At 46.8% G+C, this 23,183-nt stretch overlaps 2 protein-coding genes across 2 annotated transcripts in view; one reads left to right on the forward strand and one right to left on the reverse strand.

Moving 5' to 3' along the window:
* Positions 1–15,068, forward strand: part of nompC (no mechanoreceptor potential C) — a 93,149-nt gene extending 78,081 nt beyond the window's left edge. The window contains exons 24-28 of the mRNA XM_089566987.1: positions 31–129; positions 259–366; positions 1,438–2,800; positions 11,798–11,908; positions 13,181–15,068. Of these exons, the coding sequence (XP_089423113.1) occupies positions 31–129; positions 259–366; positions 1,438–2,800; positions 11,798–11,908; positions 13,181–13,329 (1,830 nt within the window). The 3' untranslated portion in view covers positions 13,330–15,068. The remainder of the gene's footprint in view (positions 1–30; positions 130–258; positions 367–1,437; positions 2,801–11,797; positions 11,909–13,180) is intronic.
* Noa36 (zinc finger protein 330 homolog Noa36) lies at positions 14,804–23,103 on the reverse strand. The gene is made up of 11 exons (XM_089566986.1): positions 22,957–23,103; positions 22,699–22,821; positions 22,594–22,613; positions 22,053–22,123; positions 21,798–21,877; positions 19,306–19,432; positions 19,103–19,207; positions 16,681–16,727; positions 16,154–16,271; positions 15,505–15,615; positions 14,804–14,959 (listed from the first exon to the last, which is right to left on the reverse strand). The coding sequence occupies exons 2-11, from the start codon at positions 22,816–22,818 to the stop codon at positions 14,829–14,831; spliced, it is 930 nt and encodes a 309-aa protein (XP_089423112.1). The 5' UTR covers positions 22,819–22,821; positions 22,957–23,103; the 3' UTR covers positions 14,804–14,828.
* Between the last annotated feature and the right edge of the window lie 80 nt (positions 23,104–23,183).

The following is a 23,183-nucleotide window of genomic DNA, read 5'->3' on the forward strand; positions in this document are numbered from 1 at the left end:
TCGTTTGTGACTTTTCTTTTCCTTTTGTAGATGGGGTGGACTGCTCTGCACTTCGCGGCGCGTAATGGATACCTCGGCGTCGTGAAGATACTGGTGGAGAACGGCGCGTATGCAAAAGCAGTGACCAAGGTACGTACACAAGGGACACAGCTGTTAGAAGAATCACGCTCTCTAATTATTTACTTATTATTTATTCGATCTGACTTGCATTGCCCATGTCTCCTAACGTGTGCGTGAAACGGGCTCACAACCATGCAGGACGGGAAAGTACCGCTATGTCTGGCAGCGGCAGAAGGTCACTACGATATCATCAGCTACCTGCTAAAGAAGGACCACGATACAACCGACCTTATGGACGACAAGCATGTGAGTACCGCTGGAGACATGTCCAGCATAGTGAACTCAATGATAAAGCAAAATCTCGTGCCTAAGCAAAACGAGCCGGGTCCGCAGAACAGATATATGTACCAGGAATCTCCGCTAAAAGTAACCGATATTTTTTAAAAATCTAGGTGTCCTAGTGGAGTGAACCAACTGAGTTGAGAGTCGCATGGCCTATTCAGCAGTATTTTTTAGCTGTAGAAACTTCATTAGTAACGACTAATTAGCTAACCTTTAAAATATTGGTATCAGGACCAAAGCGTCAATGCAGAAGTTGTAGATAGCCTTGAAAAACAGCCGGCTAAAACGTTTGCACAAAGGTACCATTTATGTAGCTTTTCGAAAGTCCGCAAAATACAAACCCTACCACGTTACAGTGATGCTACTTTGCTACTTCAGCGGCCCAAGGCGCGTCTCCCAGAAAAAAAATCCGCTTTTCTCCACAGCACTGTCCCTGATGGGGTTTTGCGTGTGCACAGCGTGCAAGATAATGGACAGCAGCTGTCACGTGGTGGCTTTTTATTTCACAGGCTTTCTTTTGAGGCCGGAAAATAAAGTTACGTAAATGATAACTTGGTGCAAACATTTTAGCCTGCTGTTTTTCAAGATCTACAGCTTCAGTACAGACACTTCATTGCAGAAGCCAGTGTTTGAAAATTAGCTGATTAGTCTTTACTTATTCGTTAACTTTGGAGAACAGTAAAATACCGCACACTAGGCCACGGGACTCTCAACAGCACTCAGTTGGTTTTACTCGCCTAAGACAGGCCTATTTTAAAACCTTCGTCGCCTTTAGCTGGGACGCCCTGTATACGTGAAGCCCCTTATAGCAGCCTTTTGGAACTTTCGGTTCCGTGCATGCATGTGTATAAAGCAGCTATAAAGGAACACCAAAAGTATCACTGTCCGGACTCGCTCAGTTTTTTACACTGAGGCTTTACTCTAACCTTTTTCCTTCTGTGCCATTAGGCAGTACCTGTAGCCGCCATTTAAAAAATAATAATTCAGACAAATTATGCCTGAGATCGATATTGAATAGTTCATTTTCCCTCGCAGTTCCTGATCGACCTGATGGTGTCCGGAAAAGTGCATCAAAACCGGCCCATGGTGGACTTTATCCTCGCCTCGAAGGCACCCATCGACACAGCCGTCAAAATGGCCCGCAGCTACGAGCTGCTGTCGCTCAAGGAAAAAGAGCGTGCCATGGAACTCGAGGAGATGGCGGGTTTCTGCGACAACCTAGCCAACGAACTCCTCTCCATCGCCGCCTCCAACAACAACACAGCCGCGCTGCTCCGGGCGCTGGACGCCCGGAACACGCCCTTCCTGGACGTACTGATAGAGCTGCAGCGCAAGACGGTCGTCGCTCACCCGGCGGCGCAGAAGTACCTCACCGAGCTCTGGATGGGTAGCTACCACTGGACCACCTTCAAGATCGTCATGCTGTTCCTCGGCTTCCTCCTCTGCCCCATACTGTGGGTCGCCTCGGCGATTCTATGCGGGAATCGCTTTTCCAACATCCCCATCGTCAAGTTCATGTCCTACCTGGTCTCGCACATCTTCTTCGTGATCGTCCTCAGCATAACCATAATCAACCCGTGGCAGCCGCTGTACACGTCCACTCACCTGGTGCCTCACTGGAACGAGTGGCTGCTCCTGTTCTGGCTCCTGGGCATGTTCATCACCGAGATCACGAACCCGTCGGACCGGGAAGGGCTGGGCTACATCAAGACAGTGGTGCTGTTCGTCAGCGCGTTCGCCATTACGACTCACCTCGTGGCGCTGTTCTTCCGCGAGGAGTACTACCGGCTCATATGCCTCTACATCCGGAACCAGTTGTTCGCCGTCGCGCTGCTCTTGGGTTTCCTCGAGTTCCTCAACTTCCTAACGTTCCACCACCTGTTCGGCCCGTGGGCCGTCATCATCAGGGACCTCATCAAGGACCTGATGCGGTTCTTGGCGATACTGCTCATCTTTCTGGTGGGATTCTCGCTGAACATGTGCGCCGTGTACCAGCCCGTGTTCGTGCCTCCGCGCGGGGACAACATAACCCTGCCCATTTTCGGCCAGGAGTTCCAGTCGCCGATCAACACGTTCGAGATGCTCTTTTTCTCGCTCTTCGGGCTCGTCGAGCCGGACTACATGCCGCCGCTGCACCTGAGCCCGCCGTTCGCCAAGATCATCGTCAAGGTGGTCTTCGGCGTGTACATGATGGTGACCGTGGTGGTGCTCATCAACCTGCTCATCGCTATGATGTCGGACACCTACCAGCGCATCCAGGCCCAGTCGGACACCGAGTGGAAGTTTGGCCGCGCAAAGCTCATTCGCAACATGAAGCGCGCCTCGCCCGCTCCAGCGCCCCTCAACTGCCTCACCTTCATTCCGGAGCTGATCATGAACAAGTGCTCTTTTAAGAAAGGTAACCCCACTCTTGCTTATAGTCATCTCTGTCCCGGAGCAAAGAAAGTATGTCGCATGCGTCGCATGCGACGTAAGGCCGGCGCTAATGGCAGGCCGCAAGTATCGCTAAGGGCAGAACGGGTGGAAGAGAAAAGTTCACGTCCCTCCCTCGCCCGCCGTTACAACCAAGGTGACTCTCAATTGGCCCCTTCTGCGGCCAGCTTTTGTCACTTTCTGCTCGTGGCATTACGAGGGATATTCAGTTAGTTCCGCTTCCTGAGCCATGATTTTTTTATCGAGTGATGCAGTCGATATACATGTTACATTCGAATGAGTGTTCGGACCGTCCTCGTTCCCAAAAGCGCATCAATTTCGAAACATCTCCCCCACCGGTTCAACAGTATGTGAATGCCGTCGTAATGAGCGCGCCTGTTGACGTGAAAGGCGAACCACATTGGTGACCTTTTTGTCGGTCACGAAGCGCATGCCTTTCAGCGCGCTTTTTTACTTTCATCTCAGGGAAACAACCAACATCCAACGGTGAGTCGTGCAGGCTGTAAGTTGGCTGAATCAGAACGAAAAGCGGTGCGGTGAGGAAACTTTCAGGCGACAACGGGCAGCCTATGCTGAAATCGAAGTCTGTCTATGCTACGTATACGTGTTTGGTTGGAACGATCGCAAAACTTCGTCCGATTCTAATCGTTTCTAAAAGCGAAGGAAACTTAAAGGTGCACTGAAGAGGAATCTTAACTCGTCTTTTTGCCGCGGGAACTCGATCTGCACGTTCTGAGCATTCTTAGAAACTTCTGATTTATTGCCCTGTGTGGCTGATTTTCCTAATTAAATCGAATTAACGTCCGGCTCCCGCCTTTTTTTTTTTTTGAATTCTCCCTCGTACGGTAGGCGGAGTCGACCAACGCGTGGAGTGCCTTGCAGCCAGCTCCGTGTAGGCTTTGCTTTCGCTTTATTTTGTTTTTTAGGTTTCCGTGAATAAATAGTTTCATTCGCAGATAATATAGCCGCAAAATAAGCCCGCAGAAATAAAAATACGTGCGGACTATTTTCTTCTACGGACTACTACGTATTACTCCGCCGATGGCAGAGCGGCAAGCCGCCGCGGGACTGGCTGAAAGGCACTCCACGCGTTGGTCGACTCCGCCTACCGTACTAGGGAGAATTAAAAAAAAAAAAAGGCGGGAGCCGGACGTTAATTCGATTTAATTAGAAAAATCAGCCACACAGGACAATAAATCGCAGTTTCTAAGAATGCTCGGAACGTGCAGATTGAGTTCCCGCGGCAAAAAGACGAGTTCAGATTCCTCTTCAGTACACCTTTAAGTGAGCCATGTTTGACACCAGAAGCACGGCGGAAACCTGCGCTTTTTTCTAAAACACTCGCCGCCATCTGCTCTGACGTGCACTATGGAAGCTACATCTTGGGCTCCTTCATTGAGCCCGTAGGAGACCATAGCATATTACGCGTAGCGCATTTATTCCACGATTATGCATTATACCACAGTGTGCGAAAGATGCCAGCAAAGCTTGTGGTTGCATAGCACGGCCCTCCAGCCTGAACTGACATATTTCAGTGCTGCTGAACACCCATGTGGTGTTGTTCCTTTTTGTTATAAATACGCACGCAAACATGCGTATAACAACGAAATTCAGAGCGGGGTTTTTTTTTTTTTTTTCGTGGACTGTCTTATTTGCGTTGTTTGTCCTTGCTGCAACTAATACCAAGCTAGTCTCGAAGTATATAGTCAAAGTAGTTCCAAGTAATCTATCCTAAACTCGAAAATCGCTTGATATATTATTTAGGCATGCAAAAGTAGACGGCTACATTGGTTAGCGCGAAATAGGCATCGCATTACACTGTCCCGGATATGCCGAAATATTGTTTACATCGAACAGTTTAAACATCCCCTAGAAAATCACATGCAAAAGTATAGCTCTATTAACGCAACAGCGTTAATAGTGCTATAATAAATTTGGGAGCATTGTGCGGAAATATATACGCACTTTCGAAAACATGCAGGCAAAGCAACCCCTCCAGTGCACGTAACTAGTCGAAAAAGCCAAATTTTGTCGAGCCACAGCGCCAAGGGTAATCGCGCTTTCGAAATTCTAAAAACTGATATGCCTATTACCAACGACCCGCTACAAATCTCTAATTGCAACTAGGTGCCTAACTGAACTAGTTAAAAAGTTAATTATTAAAAATTAGTTAACCAGCTTACTATTTAAGACGATTCGCCGGTTTTTTTCTAATGTCTGCCAACACTGTTTATACTATGCCGCAAAAGCCATATTTTTATCCCAAAAAGCCTATCTTTGAAAATTTTTGAAACTGTTTGCTGAACACTCGGCATATGGGAGTGTAGGCAGAATGTCGGTGACAGAGAAGGAGTACTTGCACGGGAGGGATCTCTATCGCATTGCACCGGACGGGAAATTCGAAGGTCGTGGGTTCGGATCCCACTGGCGGTTGTTTTTTCTGCTTTCTAATCAACTGTTTAAAAATAATTACACTATTATTCTCCTACTGATAAACAGCACAAATTAAAAACAAGAAGAACGCATCCCCTATTAGTATTTGGCTTCGGTGACTGTTGACTTCCGTCATGTATGTCAAGAAGAGCCCCTCTATTCCCTTACCTTGTCTGCTCTGTACTCTTAAAGACGTGTAAAGAAAGACCAGTATCTGTGTCTGCGAAGTGACAGGCAAAGAGGCTACATGCCGCTGAAGGGACCCATTAACGTTTATAGTCTATTTCCCTTCAGGCGGAGCTTAATTGCCTCCTATAGTTTTCATTTCCAGGTACTTGACACATCCAGGGTGTTTTACCTATAAGACTTTACACAATGTTTATAAATCGCCTTTTTGAGTTAGCAGAGCGCTTTTTTCGGCGTAGCATGTCAGCGGTGTACTACATCAGAATACGGCTAAGACGTGCTAACTATCAGACTGGTTAACTAATACTGCATAGTCAAATTTTTAACTATTACCGTTAGGTTCCTTAATTACTGACAAGCGTGTCGCCCACCGTAATTAATACCCATATCAGTTCTTAGAATTGTGAAAATGCGTTTACGCTAGGCTCTATGGCCCTACAAATTTTGGCTATTTCGATGAGTTACGTGCACTGGAGAGGTTGCTTTTCCTGCAAGTTTCCCGAAAGCGCATGTAGCCAAAACTTCGTGGGCCACAGCGCAGAGGGAAACAGCATTTTCAAAATTCTAAGAACTGACATGGATATTAATAACGGTGGGCTACACGCCTTTTAATAATTCAGGAGCCTAACAGTAATAGTTAAAAATTTAACGATGCAATATTAGTTAACCAGTCTAACAGTTAGCATGTCTTAGCTACACTCTGAAGTACTACACCGCTGACAATGCTATGCTGAAAAAAGCGCTCTTCTAACTAAAAAATCCTATTTTTAAAAACTGTGTAAAATTTTAGGTGAAACACCCTGTACATAGAGAAACCCAGGAATTAGTGCTGAAAGCTTTCCTGCCCTGCATGCGACCTTTGCAAGCGGGCACTGCAAGTGTATGCTGTAAGTGCAACGTGCCGTCGTGTTAAACCCGACTTCTGCACGAAAATGCGCCTTCTAGAGAACAGCATTTTCCTCTGCACAAAGCTTACGACACCGTACGAAAATTAGTGGATATCTTGAGCATATTTCACAAGAGGTGGTTTCAGCTATCTAAATATTTTAAATCACTTTTTAACTCTTGTTATTAATGTGCGTTTTATAAGGAAGAGGCCAAAACATGGATGCTGGCCGGATGACTTAGCGGCATTTGACTTAGCGGCATTGTTGCACATGCGGTACCTACTCTAAGACTTCTGTGCATTTAAAATGGTCGCTATCATGTTTAATGAATGTTCTCACGGTGTGGAAAGGCGAGCAGGTCTTTCACGGATGGAGGTGTTGCGCAGGAGATGGTAATACTCGTGCCGAAATAATTGCAATAAATTTTAAAAATTCTTAATTAAAAATTACTTTAGTGCAACCCCTCACTTGCATATTTATCATGAAAAAATAATGAGAAAAATATTGCATTTTATGTCGCGCACAAAAACGGGTGAACTGTCTTTTGCTGAAAAAAAAATAATAAATCACTCGAAGAACCGCCAACTGTGGAGTTTTTTTCTTTTTTTTTTGCTGAATAACCCTACTTGTACTCGAATTAGAGCCCAAGAAATATCGTCCGATTACTGCCCCTAGAATTCCGGAAAAAAAAGGAAACTCGGAAACGAAGGGCCCTAGACATATTAGGAAGCTTTAGAATAGAGAGGCTCTTTCGGTTAGGGTCCCTCTACCCTATCGCTACTGTCCAGCGCTTTCCCGCATAACAATGTTGCCCCTAACAAGATGGCCGACTTCGCTATAAAGGAACTACATGGGCTTCAGGACAGGCGCTAAAGGTGTGGATAGAATGTAAGAAACGTATTTTGGAAGAATCAAACAAGAAACCAGTCTTTCTTGCTTTGTTTCAGCTGGAAACGCATGGTCCGCCATCTTGTTGGGGGCAACATTGTTATGCGGGAAAGCACACTTGCGGATTTTTGAATATCCCCTATTCCCCTATCCCCATGATCGACAGGGTCACCCAAAACTCCCTATTCCAACGGCGCTCCCGCAATGTTTTCGCGCGTGGATCCAGGCCAGCTGCATGGCCTTGGACACCCGCTGGCAGCGCTAGCCACGCGAAGACGCCGAAAAAGCGCCTGAGGAGGCGAACGTGAAGAGTCATTCGGAGTAGTCTTCGGTCTGGCGTACCCATATACCACGCGACGCCGCCGTTGTGCGGGAAGCCAGCGCTCAGTACGCCACTTGTCATGCGGTGAAGCCGGCCTAGCTGAAGCCTACCAGTGGCTCTCGCCTGGCCTGCTTCACTCGCTGCGCTGCCGAAAATTATACAGCCAACCAGGTCGACTTAGATATACAACTTGAATACTCCTATGTAATGGTGACCCTCCTCCCACTGCGCAAGCAGGATGCACCGCTACACATACTCAATGTATACTGCAATCCGAAATTGCCGAATGTATCATTCGCGGACCTCTTTAGCCGCGCGCTGAGAGTTGCGGGTCGGAACCCCCTCCTGATTGTGGGCGATTTCAACGCTCCCGCTCGGATGTGGGGTTACTGTCGTGAAGAGAAGCGGGGACGCAAGTTGGCGGAGCTTGCGTCAACGCTGGGCCTCACTCTTCACACTGACCCAGTCCACCCAACTCGTATCGGCAACTCCGTGACTAGGGATACCTGTCCGGACTTGACCTTCACCCGCAACATTCAGTATGCAGACTGGGTCAACACCGAGGAAACCCTCGGCAGCGACCACTGCCTCCTGAACACAATGATTAGGACCCATCCTTTCGCACGACCAACAACGCAAGCCCGACTCCCAGATTGGACCAAGTTCAGGCAAAATTATAACACTACCACACCCATACATGAGCAAGGCTACCAGTCTTGGTCACAACATTTGGTCTCTTGCCTTCGCTCCTCCGAAACTCAAATTCAACTCTCAGAGGCGGTCTCGGATGTGGACAACCACCTGCTCCACCTCTGGGAGGCCCGGCATTGCCTCGTCCGTCGGTGGCGCCGGCAAAAGCACAACCGAAAACTTAAAGCTCGCATCGCCGAGCTCACTCAACGAGCGGCTGAGTATGCGGCCCAACTCGCCGACTCCAACTGGGTGGCCCGATGCAATACGGCCGCGCGGCAAATGTCCAGCCGGAACACGTGGCGGCTCTTTCGCGCCCTAATTGACCCAACGCAAACACGCATGGAAACTCAAAAACACCTCCAAAGAGCAATACACAGCTTTCAGGGCAACACAACTCAATTGGCGCACAAGCTCCGGGACCAGTACTTGTGCACCACACAGGACCCCCACGGGCCGGCGTACTCTTATGCAGGTTCTGAGAACGTTGAGCTGGATCAACCGTTCCAGCTCCACGACCTGAGGGCGGCCCTGGCAAAAATGAAACGCGGCACCGCTCCGGGTCGGGACAAAATTACAGTCAAATTGTTAGCCAACCTCCCCGACCTGGCATACCTGTCTTTATTGAATTACATTAACTCAATCTGGCTTGGGGAAGTGCCACTCCCCATCGAGTGGAAGACCGCCCTGGTCACCTTCATTCCTAAAGCTGGCAAGGCCATCAACACGGACAACCTCCGCCCCATCTCTCTGACTTCCTGTGTGGGCAAACTCATGGAGACGATGGTACGTGACAGGTTGTCCGAGTTCATGGAATCCAAACACCTTTTCGCAGACACCATGTTCGGGTTTCGCCCACAAAGATCTGCACAGGATGTCCTGCTACAACTAAATCGGGATGTCCTCGACCCCGTCGAATGCCCTCACAATGACAAGGTCGTACTCGCCTTGGATTTGAAGGGTGCATTCGACAACGTTACCCACGAGATCATTCTCACCCACCTCTCTCAAACTAACTGCGGCAAAAACGCCTTTCAATACATTCGGCAATTTTTAACCGACAGACAATCTTACATTCGAGTCCAGGATAAAGAACATGGCCCTTTTCATTTAGGAACCAGGGGTACACCCCAGGGCGCGGTGCTGTCTCCCCTGTTGTTCAATTTGGCTATGATGCGCCTACCGGCCCAGCTGGGCGCTGTCGCCGGTGTGCAGCATGCGCTGTACGCCGATGACATCACCCTGTGGGCTACACAGGGTTCCCTTGGAGACATTGAGGCCAACCTGCAGGAGGCGGCGACCATAGTGGACCGTTATGCTCGCCGCTGCGGCCTCCAATGCTCCACCCAAAAGTCTGAATTTGTGCACATACGCCCCTCACCAAAGTGCACAGCCAAAATTTCATTGTCTCTTGAGACAGGTCCAATTCCTGAAAATATCGAAGTCCGGGTACTGGGGCTCTTCATACATCAAAACAGACGGTCAGAAACAACATTGGCCAAACTCCGTCAGGTGGGGGACCAGGTGGGCCGCTTGGTCCGCCGGGTTTCTAACAAGCGCGGGGGGTTACGATGTAAGGACGCCTTGCGGCTGGCGCATGCATTTGTAACCAGTCGAATTCTATATTCGACTCCATACCTCCACCTGCGGAAGCAAGACGAGGATTCACTCGAAGTCATCCTCCGCAAAATTATTAAGCGAGCTCTTGGCCTCCCCGTGAACACCTCCAACAAGCGCCTCCTGGGGCTGGGCATGGTGAACACATTTCGGGAGCTCCGGGAAGCCCACTTGACCAACCAATACACACGTCTCTCAAAGACATCGTCGGGTCGCCGCCTGCTTGCCCGACTGCACATCCAACACACCACTCTTATGGAAGAGCGCGTACGTATTCCATCCCAGTGGAGATGCGCCCTCCACGTGCGCCCTCTTCCCGCGAACATGAACCGTGAAGACCATAATGGCCGGCGCCTGGCGCGGGCGGAAGCCCTGGCCCGCCACTATGGATCGAAACCCGGCGTATTCTACGTGGATGCCTCCGGCCCCCACCACGGGGGATGGTACACGGCCGCAGTCATCCACCAATCCAAAACAGTGAACGGCCTTACTTTCCGAGCCCGTGACATAACACACGCGGAGGAGGTCGCCATTGCGTTGGCTGCATCTGATTCCAATTCAAAGACAATTATTTCCGACCGCGAGGGGCATGTCGGAACGTCGAGCAGGGCTGGGTACCATATCTAGCCTACCGCATTCTCCAAAACAGCGTCTACACCGGGGACCCCGCGCACCGGCGTATCGTTTGGGCTCCTGCTCACATGGGCCTTGAGGGAAATGAGGCAGCTGACGCCGCCGCCCGCGCTCTCTCTCACCGGACATTCCCCTCCGACCCCGACGATCAGGAACTCGAATTCACTCCCGCTTACTCCTTTAAAGACATTGTTTTACATTATCAATCTGGCCATGGTCTTTATCCCCGCCCGTGTAAAGGTCTCTCAAAGGCGGAGGAGCGGCTTTTGCTTCGCCTGTATACCAATACTTTGCTGTGCCCGGCAGCTCTCAAACACTTCGACCCTTCTTTCTCGGGCAGCTGTCCGCACTGTGCGGAGAAGTCTTCGGACATTTACCACATGGTGTGGGCCTGCCCCTCCAACCCTGCTATCCCCCCTCACCCCAACCCAACCCGGGAGGACTGGGAGGCGACCCTGCTCGGCTGCTCTGACCTGCAGGCCCAACGGGCCTTGGTCGCGCGAGCCCGGGCGGCGGCCGACGCCACTGGGGTCCCGAACTAGGGACCTCCACCTAGTACTTGTAAGGGCTGGCCCCCTCTGGGTCATCTCATGCAATACCTCCAGTAGTGCATGTGTAAATAAATGTTTTCCACCACCACCACCGAAGGATTGGCGCAATACCAACTGTACCTTAATTTTAATGAGACTATTCTGTTAGGTCAGTTCGATGTATCGAACTATTTCACAATTGAATCACAGTTGGCAGCAGCAGCTGGTAACAATGAGCCATCGCCCACTGAGTCCTGCATTGCTCCGCTGACCAACTGCAACAGTAAACGAAATCGGCTCACTTGTGTTTGACATCTAACAAGCCACAGGCATCAAAATTCATGACCTTGTAATTTTGGCCAGTGATTTGCTTCTTGTTTAAGTGAGAAGAAAACCTTTAGCAATGCACTACTTTTTGTCACGGATGAATCTGTGTAGCGGCCCTGAATGTCGACGGGCCTTCACTGCAGACTTGACTTGTATCTGACTAATAGTGTGCACAAGTCCTTGACCGCCTGTATTCAAGTACAGACTGGTGGTAACTGATTATGCCGGAGCGTTGACACAAACGCCACGGATTCTGCAGAGGATGCAAGCGCCGCAAAACGAAACGACTTCATGCTTCATAACCAGCTCAGCACCTCGAGTGGGAATCGGATTTCTCACCATTCCGCTGAGACACAGTCAAAAACTAATTTTTATTGCTGGTTTTTTTGACACAGCGCATTTTTCTCATTTGTTCATTCCTTGCGTTTCTCTCTTCCTCTGCCACGCAGTAAAAGGAGGCAGCACGCTCTCCATGCTAAAGGACATGGGCTCTGGACAGACACAAAGCAGGGCCAACTCTGCCACTGGACCACGTGGCAACAGGAGGATTATGCCATTAGGTGAGATGACATTGTATGGTTAAACATAGAAATCATCAACTGGCCGTAATCACCACTCGTAAGTAATCAACCATTTCTGTCACCAAGGGCAAAATCGACACGAGAAAATCTGTACTGTAAACTGCATTTTCTAACTCTTTCACTTTCCCTGCCTGTGCATCGCACACGAGAAGATAGACAAAAGATGCCAAGGGCATGAACTGTGGTGCTGCCACAGCTAGAGCTTCCGCGACAGAAAGAAATGTAGCTGACACAAACCTTGTTTTGTTTCACCCCATTCATATGCCAATTCTCTTAGAACGCAAGTGGAATAAGGGATAGTACAAGATTTATAGCACATAGAGCTCAAGAAACAAGTCATTCATTCGTGCTTTTCAACAAAATTTCTCTTTAGTGTCCCAAACACCTTTTAGGGGGGATGCAGCTTTCAGCAACTTTTTTCATTTCTTGATGCATTTGCATAAAATTTTTTGAGCATATTTGAAGTAATTTTATGACTACTCTCACAAAATTTCACTGTTACATATCCAGAAAATTATTTTCTAATACATATTTTTCCTCCGAATTGTGTGAAAAGGCTGCAGAGTTAAGTAAATGTGGCAGATAGCTGGTTCAGCATTCATTGCGTTCCTATTGGAGTGCTACAGGTCAAGATACTCTTAGAACTTCTTTTTCACAAGGCAGAAATTTTGGTTTTGAATTATTTGCGATGCAGTATCTGTTGACATACCTAGAGTGAGAAGAAAATTTCATACACGAAATTTAAAATTAAGACATTCGAAAAATAATGTCTAGGCCCGCAATATGATCCTTAGAGCGCAAAAAGCAAATGAGATTAATACAGATAAAGCAGTAATAAAGAATCTGCTCCGCAAGGCGGGTATCTAGGCAGAAAACTGTAACGGAGACTGTTCAAGCGTTTCTCTGCAGTTGCAGAGCCACCACGGTTCACGAAACAGTTCTTTTAGAGCACTTCCTGGTAACTTTCAGCAAAAAACATTGGAACAGCATAAAAAGACGAACCATACAAGTGGATACAACTTAAAAAAAAAAAAAATTTTATCATTTCATGAGATTTCAAAGCTGCGCCCACCCTTAAATCTTTTGTGATAAATACAGAGATGTCATGCACAATGCTATATCACTTGTGTGTACACACCTCCACGATGTACTTCTTGCAAGTATAAGCATTCGTGCTTAGAATGCACGTGTTAAATCAAGTAAAGCTTTAAATTCTCACATCCATAACCTTCTCTGCCATCCATTTTTCAGAGGAGATGATGCAAGGAATGAACAAACTGACAAACGTCGTTGACTGGCCGTCCATATCGAACAAGTACCTGGAAAACTTTGAGGTGCGCAGGGCCTCGCTATCTGTTGTGGAGACACTGCAGAAGTCATCCAGCAACAAAAAGGAGTAAGGAGGTTTGGGAAAGCCAATGAAGGCAGGCCATCAAACCTGCGGTGCTAGTCTCAACCCCGAAATGCAGGGTGACACACATTTTCTGGCCTCAGAGTCCGTAGCACAAGAACTTGCTGGCAGACAAGTGTGTTTGGCAATTTGCCTAAAGGCATCCCACGATACATGTTGTGCCTGTTACCTGCAGTCAGACTGATCGAGTTCGGAAAGCGTGCGGTGGCACAGTGTACAATCTCAAAGTCTAAGTTTTTCTCTGAAGATGAAGCACGCCAAATGTTACAAATGGCAAGTAATTTTGCACAGTGAGATCTTGCATATTAATAATTGTCCTGTTTCAATTTTGCACACTATTAAAAACTGACAACAGAAATAGCAGCGTTGGCCAGCTTGTAGACCATTGTTCTGTACATGATGTACAATTCTAGAAAAAAGCATTTGCTTCTGGCTTGGTACCACTTAAAATTTCCAAGTTTCTCTCATGCAAGGTGCACACTCAATTCAGTGTCTCTTGCACGTTGTTACAAGCAGCGTGTAAAAGTTTGTTCGATATTTTGTTACATTTTTGCTGCACCCAGCAGCAGTTGAACAACTGTTCTCACTCATGAGCTATGTATCATACGCAAGTCAACAGTCGAAGTGAATTCGACTCTTTACACGTGGAGCTCTGTATATATATACCATATTTACCGATACCACATATATTTGGTCAGCATGTACACACTGCTCATTGTCTACACAGAGGTTTACTGTTTGTACAAGAATGTAGATAAGTTAGGGTACGTTATCTCTTTGGAATGTACTGAAGCTTCCAGTTTAGTAGCGGACACAAACTGCAACTTTTAATCTTACCAATTACTGGGAGAGTAAGCCTCAACGTCAGGAAAATGAAATGCCAAAGTATTCAATGAAAGGCTAGGTATGAACTTCATGATGCAAGGACACCCTGTTTGCTTCATCATCACATGACATCTCATTTGTAGAGGTACAGGCACCCTGCTACTTCACATTATCTCATGGCAGTGGCAGTCACTTACAGGCAAGTATAAATGTAACAATACCCAAACATGATTCCAGCGCACGTTGAAAGCTACTGTTCAGTTCATGAGCAGTTTTTCATTGCAGTACTCTCTATGGGGGCTAATGCATTGCTTGCTGCAGCAGGTCTCAAAGGGTACCTGCTGCACGAGGTATACAGTGCTTGAAACAAGTGCCTATTTCCCAGCCATTGTTACTACATGAGCTACCAGCGAAGAATAGCACTTAACTTCCAGCACAAGCTGGAAAATAAAGAACAACAACTGTAGGTAACTCCAGTGGTGACAACTCTCTCAAGAGAGTCAACATTGTCTTCACGACTTTTAAATTGTAATCAGTTCGAATACTGTTTCCCAAGACTAAGGCTTCTCTCTCATTCTTATGTTGTTGACAAATCCTGCTGTAATCAAATAACACGTCTTCAAATAGTGAAAATCCTGTTTCATGCTGAAGAAAAAAAATGTTTTATTCCTTAGCCCCTGTGGTGTCTTCTTTTTCATCCTCTTCCTCACTCTCTTCTTCCTCAGAGTCATCTTCATCATCATCCTCATCTTCGTCATCTTCATCATCATCATCCACATCACCTGCTCCACCACCTACACCAGATATTTTGGCAACAAAAAAATCTTGCTGCATTATGCAGTGCTTGGAATTCAGTCAAAAAGTCAAAACAAATGCAGGTAAAAAGTAAAAAAATGAGCGACCATCACCACTACAATGAAAGTTCATCATTCTGGAAGCCCATGGAATTACAAATTTGTAGAAAGGTGACAAGTTGATCCAACATTGATAGCCTGACTAGTAACACAAAGACACAATTAACAATCAACAGTGCTATTAAAAACCGTTCACCTATCGTACAGTACTATGATCACTCTATCAAACATTTCTAATTTATGAAAATTTAAACACCAGAAAAGCGGTAGGGAAAGAATAAACAAACTAACAACTCCTTCGTTTGTTTAATAACATCACTGACTACTGACATACAAGACAGAAAGCACAGGTTTACTCCCCATGTAAAAAATCTGCACTGATTTCATGTCATGCCATGGAAGCTGTATTGCAAACTAGTCTCCATAATAGAGGTGTAACTTGCGGATACCAACATTGCAAAAAACTTGACAACGGTGTTACTTACCTGAACCATAATAGCTGTAGCCACACTCCCCATAGCTGCTGCCAGCACCATATCCTTCGTCATCATCGTCATCCCGTCCTGCTTGCTGTCTTCCATAACTGTGGTGGCGAGCTAAAAAGCAAAACACGACTTAGAAGCAAGCCTCTGGAACTGTGCGAAGCTGTACTGCTTCAGAAATGAAGCAGTACAGCTAAAATAGAAAAACAACCAACACAAAAGGTTTTCAGCTAAAAAATCCACCTCGGTTTGCGGATCAAATCAAGGACCACTGCCAAACTATAACAGTTGTTTTACCAGCTGATCTGACAAGAATAGTTGGCAGACGTCTCCGTGATGCCGAAGCAATCAACAAATCAAAGAAGGTGGGTAGTTTGTCCAGAATATTTAAACAAAATCTTGATGGCTGAATGGGTTCTTATTCCCCTAGCAGAGACACAGTAACAGTTAATATACACCTGAGCATAGCTCACGTACAGTATCTGGGCCATATAGAACTTTTCTTCAAAAATGAGATAAGACCACTCTCACAGAGCACATACAAACATTTGTCACCAATGTCAGAACATTCTTTTCAGCAACAAGTTTCAGAGAATGAACCGACAACAAAAGGTCTGTGAGGTCATGTTAATTAAGGCTTCTCAAGGCTTACTTGACATGCTGAGGTCCTTTGTCTGCTGAGTCTCAAAGCCACACTTGGGACAAGGCATGGGCTGGTTTCGCTCATACTTGAATCCTTTCCGCTTGACATGTTCATCACAATAGCACGTCTGCACAAAAGATAAAAAAGGAGGCCAAGAAAATTAAGCACAACTTCTACTTTAAGGAATATTGTTGCATGACAATAATGGCCCACCGCACCATTTTTTTTTTTATGACATCTAGCCGCATAGATGGTAATAGGGTCAATGCTCGGTAAGGTTTACACAGACTGCATTACGGATGCGACACACAAGAGCACTTCACGGTGAACATTTTCATTTGTGAGACTGGAGAGAGAAGCTTCATACAAGCCAGTGTAGACAAAGCAAGAAAAGACAAAATCCAGTATATTGGTGAATCGCAGGTCAATATGAGCTGTCTTTTGGGCTTCGTCTATACTGGCTATGCACCAAATTGCTTCAGAGCGTGTTTTACTTCATAGAAGTTACTTTGTTACAAAACTGGAACGCTTCTTACCTTGCAGCGCAAACAAGAGTGATTGCCAAGCCGGTTGCAGGACATACCTGGAAAAAAAAAAAGATAAAGTAATTTATTGCAGCATGATCCTGAGCCACGTGACAATTTTTGCTAACTAGCCTGCAGCGGTGGCACAGTGGTTATGGCACCACTCGGCTGCTGACTCAAAAGACGCAGATTTAATCCTGGCCGCAGCGGTCGAATTTTGATGGAGGCGAAATTCTAGAGGCCCGTGTACTGTGCGATGCCAGCGCACGTTAAAGACCCCAGGTGGTCGAAATTTCCGGAGCCCTTCACTGCCGCGTCCTTCATGTCCTGAGTCGCATTGGGACGTTAAACCTCCATAAACCTAAATTTTTGTTAACTCTCCCGCAATGTATGAACAGCACATATTTTGCAGCTAGCACTCTTTTTTACTCCCAAATGCTCTTGAACCATTTTCTCAGCTTGCAAAGAATAAAAAGGCAGGCAGATGAAAAGCTTAGCCTGGTCGAAATATAAGCATGACATGGTCTATACTTCGTCTCACAAGATGTTTGCAGCACTACGGAAGGCAGAGCTCTCTCGTCCAATCAGGGCTGCAGGAACACAAAAAATAGTCCCTCGAATATTTGAGCAGTGTAGGACTATTAATCAAACAATAAGCACAGCAATTGAAAACATACTTTGGACTGGTAGATTTAGATGGTATAGATTGCATCAATCACTTGTGAAATTTACAGACAAAGCCCGTACGAACACAGCTCTGCGGAGGCTTGCTGCGAGGTAGTGATGCGTTGCCATTTTCCAACATGGCGCCGGCCGAGTCGGTTGTGTCGTTTGTGTGCCCTACACCGACAGTGCGCCGTTTTTCCAAGCAGGCGATCGCAGTTGGCTTCTTGAAGTGCTTCGCGTCGAGAACGGGGGCAGTTCAAGTACAAATGCGCTCATCAAGAGGACGGCAAAACTCACCCAGGTGAGCGAGCGAACACTTTACCAGTGGACAACGCAGACGTTGAAGGCGGGCCGAATGTTGTCCCCGAAGAAGCCGGCAGCGTTACAGTGATGGAGAACGCTCCATATCGTTCTGTGAAGCAGGATAAAGTGCGGCGGATGGCCTCAAAAAAGGACATAGAGACTTGGCCGTCCAGAAAAGGTGTCGCGTGGAGTAGCGACATGGTGAAGGCCAAGCTCATGAAGCTTGTCAACAACGTGAACACAGGTGTGGACCGATACCGTGTGGACTGCATCACCGAAGCTGCTGGCCGTCTCGTTGCGCGCTTGCCACCCTACCACTGCCAAGTGAACCCGATAGAGCTTGTTTGGAGCGATGTCAAGGGTTTCGTTCCCAGTCGAACCAAGACGTTTAATCTCCAAGACGTGGAGCCTCTGGTTTGGCAAAGCATCATGCAAGTGACTGCTGAGAAATGGAAGAATTACGTGCAACATGTTATTAGTGAGGAAGATGTGATGAGGAAACTGGACCACTTCATCGACGATGTTGTTTACCAAGGACCGGCTATTGTTGTCAACCTGGAGGACGACACAACCAGCTCTGACACAACCAGCAGAGCTGGATGGAGTTATGATGACGATGAGATGAGCCCCATTAACCTGCTAACGTGCGCGCAAAAGTCGGCACCATTCAGTACTGTCGCAGTGAAAGTAAATCGTCTCTCATGAGATATGGCAATGGCTGTTGTGGACGGCTCCGGATTAATATTGACCGCGTGTGCGTTGACTTTCGCGCAGCGCATGTGGTTGTTTTGCATTTCTCCACCATCGACATTTGGCTGCCCCGGCCTGCATTCGACCCAGCTTAATAGTGTAGTCACCATGTTGGAATAAATAAATTCATATACACATGACAGGAAGACTGAAAATAACTGTAACGTCACTACAGAGGAACTGATACGAACAAGTGGCGACAAAAAAGAAAAAGTGGGGCCAGTCCCATTGGAACGAGCGTCCGCCTGTCCAAAAACAAACAGATGAAAGAATAAAAAGACATCAAGCGCCACCTGCTGGAGGTAAAAAGAAGCTAACTACTAGTACGCCTTCTTTCACCATGATGGAGCCACCTGTCAATGACTGGCAGTGCGAGAGGCACGTAGGAACACACTAATGTAGTGCGCGCCATCCTGATTGGACTTTGAGAGCTCGTACCTTTCGTAGTGCTGCAAACATCTTGTGAGACGGAGTATAGAGACCTTTTGACTGGGCAAGGGAGTTGTTGAAATGGCTCCTCTCTAAGCTGCCGGAAACCAGTTCCACTGCCGCTTTCACCGTGCTAGCACGAGGCGCACATGACAGCCCAGTGAAAAAGACTGCAATGCACAGGGAGCCCTCATTGCGAAAGTCTATCCGGTACACACTGAACACCAATGAAGAAATGAAATGGTGATTTTTCACAGCAACACAGAACCACAGTAATATGACTCACATTTGAGCGTCTCAGCCTCCAAGATTTGACAACTGGCCTGGTGTTCAAACTGGTCGTCCTCACAGAGAAAGCTGTTGCAGAAAGAACACTTAAAGATGCGTCCACCTGGGAAAGAAGGACCACGGCGTAAGGAGATGGTAGCAGGAGACGGCAGAGCATCTGCAGTTATTTGCCCAGAGTCATCTAGCCTCTTGTGCCCTTACCATGTTCCCATACATAACGTTCACACTCTATGCAGGTAGCATCCTGCAGAGGACATGTGCAAGCGTGGCTGGTCAGACACTGCCTTCCATGACAAACCCAGGCTTCACAGTAGTCGCATATGGCTCCCTGAAAAATAATTTACAGCTCAAGCCAAAAGTGCAAATTCTCATTAAACCAACACTTTCGTGTGGGTTCAATCCCAATTCACAGCTGAAGCCACAAATGAAAATACAAATTCTCATTAAACCAACACTCTCACGCATGGTTCGATCCCGGACGCCACGGCCGAATTTCGATGGCGGCAAAATTCTAGAGGACTGTGTATTGTGCGATATCAGTGCACGTTAAAGAATCCCGGTCGGTTGAAATTTTTGGAGCCCTTCACTATGGCATTCCTCATAGCCTGAGTCGCGTTGGGACGTTAAAACCCCATAAAGTGTGTCCACATATGTGCATGATTTATATTAAGAAAGTTGTGAATTCTGAGGCACCAAAATGGGAGACATGAAGCTGTACATTGTGGACTGAAGTTAAGCACTTTTGCATTTACTTTGCAAGAAATACAAGTTAATTAATCGTATCTCCTACCTGTGGCCTCAGGCACAGCACTCAAAGGGCAGAAAGCAATGAGATACACACAGGTGTACAGTCGCGAGCAAAAAATATTAGCACAGATCACTGGCGATCAGAATTCTTATATCTCACCAAGCGGCGCTGCAGTACGCAGACCTGCCTAACGGGCCGTTTCCATGTTTGCAGCCTAGGGGGGGACGGCAGGAAGTAAGCTTTATCAAGCGTGCAACGCCCGAGCGTTGAAGTGCCGACCCTACGTGACTGTGCTGCGGCATTTATTTTGGCTCGGTCATCATGAGCAAAGATGGCTTCTTTTTTATTACTGTCTTTTTTTATGTCCGCGATGGTCTATCAAAAGGAACTCGCGGGAACAATAGATGATAGCGCTGCTTTTAGCCAGTAATTTTGCTATCCGTGGCAATCCGCTGAACCCCCCTAATACTGTAGAATGGGAACGGCCCCGCACTCTCGTTATCAGCCTCTTCGCCACCCGCAGCGCCACGCATTGTCATTCCGGCGCTCTGGTGTTCCGTCATGTGTGCTAATCTTTTTTACCCGCAACTGTACACAGTGGGAAGGTAACTCCTACCAAGAGGGGAGCTTTATCAAAAAAAGATTTTTTATCAGCATGGATGGTAAAAACAGACCTGGCATTGCAATCGCTCTATTCTTCGTGAGGACTTTACGGCAATCTACCCATTATATATTGTATGCTTCCAAAACACATAGAGGTAAGCCCTGTTCATACCTCTGAGGAAGATAGTGGAGGCACGTCTTTACAGAAGACATTGTTTTACCGCAAGAGAACTCGGTGCTCTACAGATATGTTTCCCGACTCCTTCTCAGATATCTTCATGATAAAGAGATGGACCACAAGTGGCGATGGTCACATCTAGAAATATCTCTAGGGGCTTATATAACTGGCAAAAACCCACCTTTATGATAAAAAGGTGTGCTGTGAATGGAGACAGGTTTTGTTTGATGTTTACTGAAAGTGTAGCCACAGTAGAGCCACTGTTAGCAGCATATGTGCATGTCTAGACCAACCAAAAGCTACCAACAAGCTTGACCGCACAATATAAATCACCCACTTAAAGCACCAAATGCTATTCTACACTAATGGCCACTGATGATAATGATTACGGAGCAGAAGGTTTGGTTTATGGTTTATGGGGTTTAACGTCCCAAAGCGACTAAGGCTATGAGAGATGCCGTAGTGGAGGGCTCCGGAAATTTCGACCACCTGGGGTTCTTTAACGCGCACTGACATCGCACAGTACACGGGCCTCTAGAATTTCTCGTCCAAAGAAATTCAACCGCCGCGGCCGGGATCGAACCCGCGTCTTTCGGGTCAGCAGCCGAGCACCATAACCACTGAGCCACCGCGGCGGCGGAGCAGAAGGCAAAAGAGAATGATATCAGTGAGGATAAAGTCACCCCAATGTTTGTTTCCGTGCCCTTCAAGAAAAGTAAGCAATGCACAAATCTCCATATTACACCTAGGAGAAGCAAGGCAGTAACGGGGGCTAGCTGGTTGTACATTTTTGATGGAATTAGTATGCTATACTAAGAATTAAGGGAGACAAAATGGGGTACACAGAACAAGAATGTTTTATCAAAAAAAAAAAAAAACAGAAGTAGACTATACATTCTAACCTTGGTTTCATTCTCTAAAACCATGTAAAGGCACCCCTCACATCAGCAAATTTTTGAAAGCTGCGCTCTTTGAGATAATTACTCAGAGGATGACATGCAAAGTGCATGCAATAATGGAGTCTTAACTAATAGGACTGACCTTGTACCCATATTCTGACCACAGACATACGAAAAAAAGTAGAATATCATAACTTACATGGATCACAATAAACACTGTTAAGTTAATGTTTAAGACTTAATTCCATGAGAGATTGCAACTTACAACCATGCCAAGTCCTGTTGTGAATTGGCCTGAATGTTTCACAACACAGTCGCCAGTCTTCATCATGCACTTCATTTTTCCTAGAACAAAAAAGAACAAAAGGACCTCTTCAGCCATGCAATACCAGCTCCTACCAAGTTTCACATAAGTGAAATAAATTGTCACTGCAGGGCACAGTGTGCAGTGCCAATAAACTGCACACTGATTTCATCAGTAATCCACAATGAAAATGCCAAACAATGTAAATAACCTCACCACATTTAGCACACACTGGCAGCCGTTGAACAGCAGAACAGAAGTAGCAGAAAGCCCGGTTTTTCTGTTTCCTGCGAGTGGAAAAACAAATGTTCTGACCACCTCCTTTGAAAGAGGCTGGGGGATAACACCAGACTCATGTTACTTCCATCCTTCAACATAACTGAGGCCTGCCATTTATGGCACTGGGATACTGATTTCCATACAAATCGGCAACACCATATTTGGTACTTGCAATACGTACCAGATGTCTTTGTTCTACCTTTAGTATCAACTGTAGCAGGCAGCTTTACAGCAGATACATTAACGCTTGCCTTGACACATCCACAACCCAAGAAGGCTGACTGTTCCCCACATCGACAATTAAGCACAGGCACTTTCAACTGATAACACATCAGCTATTCTGCTGTGCTGTCAAATGCACAGTATCCTGACCAATCATTCGGATACATAAACAAGATAGCCGGCTGCACTCGTCAACGTCCTTTCGAGAGTTCTGAAGCAGCATCACATCAAAATAAAAAAAAAAAAGGCTGGTTACCTGGCGCACTTGTCACATTCCTGTAAAAATGTATAAAAAACATGCTCATTATTTCTCGTCACACAGATACACCTAAAAAACAGACGTGAAACACTGCACGCATACCATTACGGCGTTACACGGATGTTCACCCAGGTTAACCCGGGCCGCATTTCCCCGAATGGCTTTCTGCCGAAGCTTCTGCTTCTCCGCCTTTTTCCTTTGGCCCGTTTTCTTCTTCGGCATGATCTGGACAGAAAAATTCCAAGTGATGCAGTTTCAAACACCAGTGTTCCAGTGCGTAGGGTGTGCAGCAAGATCGGAGGTCGCACACTGCGACAACGGTGTTGGCATTTTGCGTCGCGATCACCAAAGATAACTCACCCTTTTTCCGCAGTCACAGGTCAACTGAGTCAGTAAATGACGCAAGGGAAATTAAAATACAGCCTTAAGTATTGTGAGTACCACCGAACGGTGGCCGCAGCCACCTCAACCACACTTGGAAACTGCGACCGGTCAGTGCGCCGCCATTGCTGCTGATGATGCTGATAGTTGCGCAAGTTTTTTAGTATAGCTCGCGCATGAAAACATTTTTTTCATAACTTCTCACA

This window comes from Amblyomma mixtum, chromosome 1 (assembly GCF_055824585.1).
Source record: "Amblyomma mixtum isolate Tamu chromosome 1, ASM5582458v1, whole genome shotgun sequence".
NCBI lineage: Eukaryota > Metazoa > Arthropoda > Arachnida > Ixodida > Ixodidae > Amblyomma > Amblyomma mixtum.